Here is a 12,345-nt window from a genome sequence, read left to right as displayed (position 1 = left end):
GAGTATAGAGAAGGTATGAGAGGAGAGTTGAGAGAATAAATCTTTGTATAAGCCTTTTCTATTCCCAGCGTGGAGTGGGCTGCAGTGGGGAGCTCCTGAGGCTATTCATTTCAGTAGATGTCTTTGAACTTTTAAAATCAAGAACTACTGTTAGTAGTTTTTTTTTTTTTTTTCTGAACATGTGTCTTCTTTCTTTCTCTCCATATATATCTATATTCATTTATGTATGAGTTTATTCATATATTGTACATATTATAAAACCTTAAGAGAAATCAAGGAGGACTCATGAAAATAGTTTATTTCTTTTTTTTTTTAAGATTATTTATTTATTTATTTGACAGAGAGAGACACAGTGAGAGAGGGAACACAAGCAGGGGGAGTGGGAGAGGGAGAAGCAGGCTTCCCGCTGAGCAGGGAGCCCGATGCAGGGCTGGATCCCAGAACCCTGGGATCATGACCGGAGCCGAAGGCAGACGCCCAACGACTGAGCCACCCAGGCTTCCCTGAAATAAACTATATTTTAAAGAATACTTTTTAAAAAACCAATATATATATATTTTTTAAATTGTAGAGACTTGTTTTTATTGTCTGGATACATGGCTTAAATGACTTCCTAATTTTGATGGTGACTTTCTCTCAGAAAATACTGAAAGAATATTAAATTGGGTTTGTGTGTGGAGAAGTAGTGTTTTATACTGCCTATATTTTTGTGTGTGTGTGTGTATATTTCCCAGGTTTATTGAGGTATAATTGACACATTGTAAGGTATTTAAAATGTATAACAGATGGTTTGTTATATGTATTCTTATACTGCCTATTTAATAAAAAATTCATCGCTAGTTTTATAGCTTGAAGAAACCTGAGAAATCTTTAGATGAGGAGAAATGGTTTATAGCGAGGAGAGATGGCTATTTAATATGCAGGATGTATTTTATACTAAGAGATTTTTTTTTAACATTTTTTTAAAGATTTTATTTATTTATTTGACAGAGACACAACAAGAAAGGGAACACAAGTAGGGGGAGTGGGAGAGGGAGAAGCAGACCTCCCGCTGAGCAGGGAGCCCGACACGGGGCTCCATCACAGGACCCCGGGATCATGACCTGAGCCGAAGGCAGATGCCTAACAAATGAGCCACCCAGGCGCCCCACTAAGATAGAGATTTTTAAGCATGAGGACTCACAGGGGGTTTGGAATGAATGAAGGTCGCAGCTGGCAGTTTGTTGTAGACATTGCTCTGAACTCTGGCAAGCAATTTGGTGGAAGTCTGCAGATTTTTGAATATCAACATCTACAAATTCATTAAAAATACTTATTATTGTCTCCAAAAAAAAAGATTCCTTTGATTTTCGCTGGTCTTATAATGAATCCCAGTCTTACTTTTGGAACTCAGAATAATACAAGGAATGTCATGAAATTAAAATATAACTAATTTTGTTTCACCTTAAAGGAACTATTTAAAAATACATTTTGACTATATTGCAAGATGTATTTTAAAAAATGAAATACAAACTTATTTTGGAGGAGTTGAGGATTGAAAAAAATCACAGCAAAGTGGTTGTGAGTCCTGCTTTTTAAGGTATATGATGTGATTTTAGAATCAACATAATATTCAAATACATTTCTTATTTTTCAGGCAGCAAGAATTATTGCGAAGTTAGCAGCTTGGGGGAAAGAACTAATGGAAGGCAGTGACTTAAATTACTATTTCAATTGGATAAAAACTCAGCTGAGTTCACAGGTAAAAGACACTTTTTTTTTGTATCTTTGAAAGGAATGTGACACCCATATTAACCTATTAGTGAAATTACAAAAAAAGTTATATTAAAATAATGCCACTTTGGACTTGATAAGTAAGTCAAACTACTCTTAGGTTTGGTAGTATGCTTCACTTTTTCTTTCTTCAACTAGCTTCAACTCAAACCTTTCTGTCTTTGCCACTTGGGATTTTCCATTCATGCTTTTCAGTGGGCAGGGAGTCTCTTCCTTCCAGTTGGCTACCAAGATCACACGGGTGGGAGAACTGAGGGAATTTGCACAATTCCAGACAGCATACTCATGTTAGGCTTGTTTGAAGGGAAAAGGAACGGTATAGCAGGAGACAGAGGGCAGGCACGCTTCGGGCTGAGAGACTTCAGCTGCAGCTCCCATGTCTGCCTTGGGGACCTTGAATCTCCAAGATTTGTGCAGGAAGTTTTGGGTTTGGGGAGAGCTTTTCGTAAATTTCTAGTGGGATCGTTTATGTCCTTCTGGTCACAGAACCAGGCCAAGCTGTCTGACTCATTACACCAATAAACAAACTGGCTCTGGGTGCTGCTGGGGGAGTTTTAAACTACAGACAGCACATTACAGATCATTGGTCAATCCAGTTATTCTGGTTTTGCTCAAGAGTCCATACTAGGCTTCCAGGTGCCCCCGGGTAGGCCTGGAGCTGCTGGGTCCAGCTGCAGGGTAACCATTGCACATTGGCACCTTCCCAGGATTTACTTTGTCACTGTGGGATAGAACATTTGGGCCTAAGGTTAAACGTGAAGGCTGCTTAATGGTCATCTTGGTTGCTTTCAGACCTCTCTAGCTCTACTTCTCCATGAAGGAAATAGCTTGCTGGTTAAATGATCGGGAAAATGACAGGTTTTCTGTTTTTGTCTTCATGGTTCCCTAGAACAGGCAAAAGATAGGACACTTATGGTGGCTCAGTGGTTCTTCCTTTCGGCTTCCAGTGACTAATATTAGTGGTAAGGGGGAGACTGGGAATAATCCTCAGAGAAGGAGTGAAATGAGGGGGGTGGTGAAGGAGTATTCTGGGGAAGAAAGGGTAGAAGAGAATGAGATTTTGGTGTGGGGATGGCTTACATGAGGAATGGGACCAGTAAAATAATATTGGTAGTTAGTGTGTTGTCATTGTTAGATTACAAATAAATGTCTATTTGAAATAAATTTTTAGAAAGTTATAATTCAGATTTCAGTGACATTTTAATAGATTTTAATTTGAGGCATAGGAGAGACACCATGACATTTACTTGGGTTTACTTTTTGTCTTATCATTGCTTGCCTTTTAGGGAAGTCTAATTGTCTTTTATATTTGGATAGGGATATTTTGGAGCATATTGAACATAATTAAGTGTTTTTTATATCAGTAGCATAAATTTTTATAGTCTGTTTGGCTTAGTTTTTTTTTTTGAGATTTATTTATTTTAGAGAAAGAAAAAGAGAGAACTTGTGAGCAGGGGGAGCGGCAGAGGGAGAGGGAGAAGGAGAGGAGAAGCAGACTCTCTTTTGAGCGTGGAGCCCAACATGGGGTTCTATCCCACAACCTGAGCTGAAACCAAGAGTTGGACGCTTAACTGACTGAGACACCCAGGTGCCCCTGGCTTAGTTTTTAAAAGTATTTTTACAAGAGCCACAAATTTGCAGATTTTACAGAAATTGTGAGGTATTTAAAAAACATAATATTTAGAACGTGAAAAATAAGTGTATGAAGATGAGATTTTAAATTTCTAGGTGTGTATCATTTAGGAGCAGAATGCTTAACCTTCCCCTCACCCCTCCTTTTCTTTTTTCTTTTTTGAAATTAGTTCTTCCTTTGAACAAACTTCAATCTGCTTTAGCTATTAGCTTTATGGTAATGGTAGTGAGACTCTATCGTAACTAGATTCATAAAATGAAAATTGGTAGGATAGAATACATACTATAGTTTGCCACTAACATTTTGGGTTGTTTCTTCACAAGAATAACATTTGTATTGTGCCTTGCAGATGATTTGTTACTTTTGGAATGATTAACTGTGGTTATAACTGTGTGCAAGAATTGGGGGAAATATCTTTATCATCACTAGTGGAAGCAAAATATTCAGTGTCTAGAACAATTTTCATTAGAACTGAGCTCCTTGGTATTAGATAAATGCTTTAAAAGACCTTTTCTTTATCTTTCTGGTGCGTTCTTTTTATCACAAAGTCTTTGGCTTTCTGTAGTTATGATTTGGTGTTTCTGCTTTGCAAGTCCTGCTACAAAGTGACTCTTCAGGGTGCCCAGGCCCCATCTGGCTTTGCTTCTCAGAGTCTGGTCACTGCTTCTGCTAGGTTCTGAACTGCACTGTCTCTTGATGTGGGCAGACACTTCTTGCAAAGCTTTCTATCAGGATCAAATTATAGACTTCTTGTTTAAAGAATGAAACATAGGGTTATTTGGGATTTTCTTTGCTACTTTGCTTAAATGTCATGTGAGAGTGCTGTATCTGGAAGGTCTCTTTCTCTATTTTTAGTGTTTTCTCCCTCATAAAAGGACCACAATTTCATAATTTTAATAGAAATAAACTTTCAAAAGTCCAAATTAGTTGCAAGTTTGGATATTTTGTTGACTTTATATAAGTGACATTTAGGAGCTTTTTCTTTTTTGATAGTTTAAGCACTGTATATGGGTTGCGGGGGGCCTCATGCCTGGCAGTTAGTAGATAATAAAAAAATTAGTTTGAATAAAACGAAATAAAAATTTCCTTTCAGAAATTCATTACTACTTTTCTCTTGCACATTCAGCCTTTGACTTTCTACCTTAACTTTTCTTTAGTCATTTCTATATGTCATTTAGACATTATATAACATGTGAAATTCTGATTGTCATTATAACTTGCTAGGATTGCTGTCAATAATCTAATTTTAAGTTCTGTGTAGAATCTACCCATTACTAGGCACCTATTTTGAAAGCTTTGCCACAGAATATAATGTAGATAGTTCAGCTTAAGATAGTCATCTTACTTGAAAAACAATTCAGTAAGTAAATTCTGAGACTTGGAAATTTGCACCAGCTTCATTTATGAAATTTAGCTGGAGCTTAGTATTCAGTTTATTATTGTCCCATTTTTAATTAAGTTATCTGAAAGAGTGTAATATTTAGAATATTTTGTGTCATCTCCATGCTTTTTATTAGTTGATGATACTCCATTAAGTAGGATTAGGAAAAAAATTTATAAAATTGGCTTAGCTCCCTTTCATAAGCTGATAAATTAGGATAAAAATTAAAAACAAAACTAAGTAATAAGTTATTTATTTCGTAATAGAAACTGCGTGGTAGCGGTGTCGCTGTTGAAACAGGAACAGTCTCTTCAAGTGATGTAAGTATATTCCTTCTTAATTCACTGGCCTCCTAACACCATGAATATAATTTATTTTGAGTCATTTAAAATTTTAAAGATGTTTACTAGTTCCCCAAATGTAAATCCATATTAATCTTCAGTTAGGTTAATAGCATTGTAAAAACTATATATTTATGTATATATAAATATTTATGGTCTGTTGGTAGACAGGAGACTTGCTCTTCCCTGTTGCTCTTCTTTTCAGGTCCTTTATCTTAGACCTGAGAATCAAGGAAAGAGTGAATTCAGATGTACAGCTGGAGTGAATAATCATAAAGTTACTCTCTTCAGGCTTCAGTTATTTGATAACCTATCCAATATCTGTTTAACAGATACGTGAACAGTGTGTCAAGGAGTTGAAAACAGTTCAGTTTCCTGATGGCATTAAAACTCATTACTTGCACTGTGTTGCTCAAGGCTTTACGTGGGGCTGTATGCTGGCTGGGACCCCCACCTGCCCCTTTTTTTGGCCATACTCTCCCCCCGTTTTTTAGAGCCAAAAGGGTAAAGGTTAAAATTAATCATGTCTCCCCAAGTTCCCTTCTTGGTTGGACTTATCGTCCCCATTTAGGAACAGTTTATCTTTGTTATATTCTGAATACTTCAAGAACTGGCAGTAAGTTTGGACAAGTAAGGGTTGGCATGATTAGAGCCAATTGAGAATAAGATAGGGAAAAAGAGAGTTAGAAATGTAGGTGAGGTGCATCTATCTTCATTAGTGGGCAATATCTCTGGGAAACTGGAAGGCATCTTCAGAGGGTAGTGTCTACCACCTACCGGTGGTAGACCTAAATGAAGCTGTGTAGGAGCCATTTAATATCCATATTAATTACCAGTACTTCCGTAATCAGCTTGGAATATATGTGTTTGTGTGCTCTGAGACTGTAGATGGCAGCAGCACCCATTTTCACAGCCAAGAGCAAGGCTTCTCTTGGGGCAGGGGTTGAAGGATTTGACAAATAGTGTGTTAGGTCAGAAAATGGCTATTAACCTTCTGAAGAGGAACCAGAACAAGGTGCAGAACTAGAAGAGCAATCTTGGGGTCAGAGTGGGGTAAGGAGGTGATAGGTTGGAAGTCTAGATATTCAGTCATAAGCACACATGTTTAAGTTGAGAATCTTTATTTTTGTGACTTGAATTTTTACGGGTTTAGAATTTTGAAAAATTATTTAATTCATGTAGCAGACTTACTGATAAATTTTTAAAAAAGGTGTTTTCAGAATTATATGTCTTATAAACTTATTTGATTGTTAATGTGTTTGTAAGTTATTAAAGCTTACATAATGAGTTGCAAGCTCTGGTGACATGACATTCTTATCTTGTTCTTTTCTGTCCAGTGTATTAGAAAAACAAAACTAACTAATTGAATTGGCAGTAAATCAGTCAAGAGTGGTTTACTTGGTAGACTCCTACACATACCTCCCAAACAGAATTAGTATCAGAGGTAATTGTGAGTAAGGAAAAGATGGCCTTTGATTTTTGACCTTCTTCCCTTTCATACCCTTCACACTTAAACATACTTGCTGTCTCTTCCTGAAGGTTCTTACTTTTTCAGATGGCTATCAACTTGGAATGCAGACTTTAATAAATTGAGCATAAGGTGGTAGCTTCTCCTCTGATACGATTTAATAGGGGGATCTGAATTGGTAACTAATATTTATTGAGCTCTTACTATGTGCCTGGCACTGCTTTCTTTAGTTTACATTTACATCTCCTTGAATATTTACACTCCCTCTCTGACTTAGGTCTTACTGTGAGCCACATTGTGTAGATGTGAACAGTGAGGCTGCACAGAATTGCAACACCAGTTTGCCTAAAGTCATTCAGGTAATGAGTGGCAAAAACCCCAAAGAAAGGAATTGCTTGCCAAGAGAATTCCTTCTGAGGCAACAGAAATGCAGTTGGGTCTTTAGGCATTCCCCAAGTCGCATAGCCTGCTCAGCCTTGTACCGATATTGATTGGTATTACATCTTAAAGTCCCTTTAGGTTTTCCCAGAGCATGGAAAAGCAGTTTGGAAAATTGCATTACACAGTATTGCCACTTGATGTCAGTAGAAAACAAACACAAGTTTTATACCGCAAAATGTGAAATAAGAATGATTCAACAGTCTTACCTTTAAAATGGCCACGGAAGCATCATTGTAAGTTATGAGTGGATCATTACAAACATTTTTATTTAAATGACCTTACATTAGTAGACTTTCCTGACCATGCATTCTGTTGTCTTTGCCTGAAGATGAAAATAATCCATGACACCAAATCTTATGCACTTACCTTCAACTGTTCAGTTCTTTACTGGGTCTCGAATGTGAGTACTCAAATCTTCTGTTCTGAGGAAGCTGCACAGCTGTGGACATTGATTAGTGCTGATGCCCTGATAAAAAGATGAATACTGTGATCTCTCTCAAGCTTTGCAGGATTTAGAAAGGATCTGGGAATTTCTTGTTTGTTTGTTTTCTTTTTCTTCTGTCCAGCTTCACTTATACTTGTGTAGGAGGGAACAAGGTGACTTCCCCATCTGACTATGTCTTGATCTCTGGCTATTTTGTTGGGGATCCAGTTTGGCATTAGTTACTGGTAGATAAACATTGTTTCACTGATAGTAAGTAACTTGATGAAGTTGCTGGGTTCTCATTATTTCATCTTGCCTTTTAATGTTCTGGAGCAGTTCTGTCCATCAGAACTTTCCGTGATGTTGGAACTGTCCATTATGGTAGCCCCTTGTGGCTATTAAGGACTTGGAAAGGTGGTAAGTGCAAATGAGGAAATAAATTTTCAATTTTATTTAGTTTTTAAAATTTTTAAGTTTTTTTTTTTAAATCAAAATGTATGTCACACACCATAAAATCCATCCATTTGCAGTTCAGTAGGTTTTAGTATATTTACAGGGTTGTACAGCCATTACCACAATCTAATTTTATAACATTTTTAACACCTCAGAAAGAAAACCCTGTACACATTAACAGCCATTTCTCATTCCTACTCCCCACTCCCAAACTCTGGCAACCACTAATCTACTGTCTCTCTTTTTCTTTCTGTCTCTTCTGGCCATTTCATAAAAATAAAGCACATAGCATGTGGTTGGTTGTCTATAACTGGCTTCTTTCACTTAGCATAATGTTTTTAAGATTCATGCATGTTTTAGCACATTGTAACAGCATTTTAGAATGAGAGAAATGAAACTTTTCTTAAATTGTTTTCTGTGGCAGTTCTAATATCCTTGTTAATATGAAAATAGTTTTACTGTTTTGGCTTTTTTAATTTAATGCTGTGCTGATGTGGCACTTTTCAGTCTTCCAGAAGAGGCAGAGTATTTTAATGATTTAGTTCTTTACCACTTGGTTGTTAAGTACACCCAAAAGTGCTGTGCAAGTAGCAGAAATAAGTGGGCTGTGTCAGGAATTCATATAGTTCAGGCCTGTTATTTAACTGTAGTCAGCTCTGGCTGGTGAACTGTGAAGTCTGTGAGGACTCAAAGGAATTCACAATCAGTTATGTGACTGTGTAAGTTTCAAGACCATTGTTATTTATCTAAAGCAATTCTTGGAGGATTTTCGTTATTTAATTGCCTTTTATCTTCTTGCCACAAAATTAATGCATTTTAAACATTGGGGATCATTAAAATACATGCACGGAATGAACATTAAGGAGGGAAGATAAGAATCTGTGAGTTTTATTTTTCTAATCAGATTTTTGGAAGGACTGTCTGGAAGTATATTCTGGCAATACAAAAGAAAGTAAAGTGATAAGGTATTTCAGTATAAGATTTTCTTTTACAAATCATTGTCAAAGCATAGCACTGATAATAAGTAATCTAATATGGTGCATTAGATGTGTTCTTGGAAGTTGTATATAAAGCAGTAATTCATAAAGTAAATAATATTTTCTCAAGTTCACAATTTTTCTGTGTAGTAAAGAATCTCATTACATGACTGAGCCAATGAGGTTGAAAGCAATGCTTGAAGGAGAGTTAGAAATTTGTAAATTAATAATGAAATTACTTTTTTTTTGGTTAAAGTCTAAGACTAAATTATCTTAATTTAGGCATTAATTTAATCTTGGTATTTTATAAGTATTGACTAGACGATCTCTTTGAGTAAGCCAAACTTCAAGAGAATTCTTGAGCTTATATATATTTTAGTTCCTGCATATGAGGTAATAAACCTTATGGTTGTTTTGTGCTTTGTAGAACTGATTTGAGTTCAGATTTGAGGAGGTTTTTTCCCTTTAATTTGTTAGGACTGGTATTTCCCTTTATTGATGATAGAACAGTTGAAGATTTTAAGTGATTTGCCAAAGATAATTTGGCAAAACTCCTGATAGGCAGAGCCTCTCCACTTTTCCCTTTCTTCCTTTTTCTTTTTTCTTTTTCTTTTCATTCTTGTTGGTTTTAAAAAAATTTTTTTAATTTAGTTTAATTTTTTTTATGTTCATTAACCACTGTATAGTTTTTTTTATAACATCTTAACTCACACAAAGTAAAATGCACAGATTTTTTAAATATTCAGCTAAATGAATTTATATGTCCTGTGTCCTCCTGCTCAGTACCTTCCTTTGGCTAAACTCTCACCAAGGTTATTGTTTTCCTGGTATCTGTTACCAGTGATTAGTTTTACCTACTCTTGAACTCCACTGTAGTGGAATCATATAAAACATGAACTCTTACATGTCTGAATTCTCTTGCCAATATTGTGCCATTGAGATTCATTCATGTTGCATTTAACAGAAATTCATTCTTTTTATTGCCATGTAGTAATTCATTGAACGAATATTTTCTATTATCTTATTAATGGATATTTTGGGTTACTTCTAGTTTTTGGCTGTTGTGAATAATTTTGCTATGAACTTCTTGTACCTGGCTTTTGTAGATGTGATCGCTGTAATCACTTACGTCTGGAGCACTTAATTCTAGAATGGAATTGCTGCTTTGTAAGGTATATGTAAATTTAGTAGATACTGCAAATCAGTGTTCTAAATCAACTTATGTGTCCCTCAGCAAAGTATGAGAATTCCAGTTGTTCCAGTCCTTACTGACACTTACATTGTCTTGTGTTATTTTTTAAAGTGAATGTCTGTGATAGAATTAAAAACAACACACATATATGCACACACTCACTTTTTAGTTCTACAAGAAAAGATCATATAATTGTCATGAAACATAAATACTTTTGGGTTTATTCAAATCAGCAGTCCTCCATTTCATGTAAAACTGGCTTCTGGAATCTTTTTTTAGTCACTTATGTGTTTGAAAAGTTCGACTTGCTGCTTCAATTCCACTGTACTGTGCATTTTTACTATCTGTGGGACAGGTGCTTTTTACTGCAATGCAGCATGTTAAGTGTGCACGATTCCAAAATTTTAGTGAGTATTATTTTTGCTCTTATTTAGTTTGTACTTAAACCCCAGCATTATGAAGATGAATATTGAAAATATGTCTATAAATGTTTTAATAACATTAGTTTTACTTTGGTACAATATCACTAATTTTTATGTTTATCTTTTGTTGCCTGCCTGCTTTCTAATTCCTTAGTTCTTAAATTACTTTAATTCTGCAGAATATGGATTTCTGAGATCGTATTTGCCACGAAAGTGAATTTTACCAGTTGCTATTTTCCCTATGATGTGATTATTCCACCATAACATAAGAGAGTTTGCATTTCAGCAACACTGGAAAATTTCTTTTAAATGTGTTGAGAAGTAAAAATAGTTTAGCAGTGAGGTTTGCTGCAGTGAGAGGGCATGTTGTGGCCAGTTCTCAGCCCAGGATGTCTGGTGCAGCACAGAGAACTGTAGTTCAACCATGAAGAGAGTGGATTCCTAGGGCCAATCCAAGATTAACCCACTGTTTTAATTTCAGCAAATTATATCTCCTTTTTAAGACTCATCTGAAAAATTGGGTATCATAATATTTCCCTTTTATTTTTAATTTTAAATTTTTTAAAAGTGCTTTGAAAAATATGTGTTAATAAGTTTATAAAACATTTTTAATTTCTTTTTTGACAGTGTTTTGATTAGTTGTGAAGGTTAGAAGATACATTTTGATTCCTGAAAAAACAAAACCTTTACCTTAAGGAAGAACTCTGGTTGGATGACATTTAAACAAATAGTATTTAGGAAACAATGCATTGAGTATCTAAAATATCTTTATTGTGTGTGTGTATTTTGTTGTTGTTATTAAGTCAGTCCAAATACAGGTGATTTTTTGTTAATGGAGAAGTGAATTACTTTAGTAATTTATTTATTTATAAAAATTTTATTTATTTCACAGAAAGAGAGGGAGAACACAGCATGGGGGTGGGGAGTTGGGAGGAGCAGAGAGAGAGGGAGAAGCAGACTCCCTGCCGAGCAGGGAACCTGATGCAGGGCTCTACCCTAGGACCCCAGGATCTGAGGATCATGACCTGAACCGAAGGCAGATGCTCAACCGACTGAGCCACCAGGGACCCCTACTTTAGTAATTTAAATGAAAATTATCATCTGGCTTAAGTGAGCTCTTTTACCATAAATATTTTCTAGTAAAATAGGATGATAATAAGGTACAGCCAGAATTGACTAGCAATTTATATTAGTTTTCAAATTGAGATAAATTAAAAGAAAATACTAGATAATCATATAAGATCCATACTACCAAACAGATTTAATTTTGGCTCCAAAAAGAAATAGGATAATGGTGCTATGTTGTATATATTTCTGCAGTATGGATTGTTATTCGGATAAAAATTTTGGCCAAACTTTTAATTATGGAACCATATCTATTAGAGCCCCATTCATTTGGAATTTGTGTAAGATATGAAGTTTGTTTTTTTTGTTTGTTCATTCAATCAAGAAATACGTATTGAGTACCAACCAGGGACAGTGCATGGTGGTGAAAGCATAGCACTGAACGGGATGGGCAGGACTCCTGCCTACATAGGGCTTCATCTGAGGGAGGACAGCATTAGACAAGTAATTACACACTGTGATTCTTTTAGTACCCTTCTGGCAATGCTTGTAAGAGAGAAGCACAGGTTCTTTGAGAGTGTGCAGTGAGGGGTCTCATCTGGGGTCGGTTTGCTCAGGCTTCCTGAGGAAGCGGAGGGATGAGACCTGTGCCTGCACTGGAGGGAAGTGTGTGGAGAACATGGGCAGACAAGGGAGAGCTGGTGGTGCTGTAGGGGTGCAGGCGTAGGGAGAGTGGGGAGGTAAGGCAGGCAGGCCCAGGGTATTCAGGGCCTTA

At 36.1% G+C, this 12,345-nt stretch overlaps 1 protein-coding gene across 3 annotated transcripts in view; it reads left to right on the top strand.

Annotated features, from left to right (window-relative positions):
* ATP6V1H (ATPase H+ transporting V1 subunit H) overlaps nucleotides 1-12,345 on the top strand; it is a 125,450-nt gene that overhangs the window by 23,057 nt on the left and 90,048 nt on the right. For 2 of the 3 annotated variants that reach the window (XM_073892769.1, XM_025870597.2), the window contains exons 6-7: nucleotides 1,637-1,741; nucleotides 5,054-5,107. In XM_073892769.1, coding sequence (XP_073748870.1) covers nucleotides 1,637-1,741; nucleotides 5,054-5,107 — 159 coding nt within the window. The remainder of the gene's footprint in view (nucleotides 1-1,636; nucleotides 1,742-5,053; nucleotides 5,108-12,345) is intronic. The other variant, XM_025870598.2, reaches the window with a different exon arrangement.

This window comes from Callorhinus ursinus, unplaced genomic scaffold (assembly GCF_003265705.2).
Source record: "Callorhinus ursinus isolate GAN/ISIS: 27379988/994484 unplaced genomic scaffold, GSC_fseal_2.0 scaffold5, whole genome shotgun sequence".
In the NCBI taxonomy this organism is placed as follows: domain Eukaryota; kingdom Metazoa; phylum Chordata; class Mammalia; order Carnivora; family Otariidae; genus Callorhinus; species Callorhinus ursinus.
Note: the sequence above shows the minus strand (reverse complement) of the source record. Positions and strands in the feature narration are given on the sequence as shown.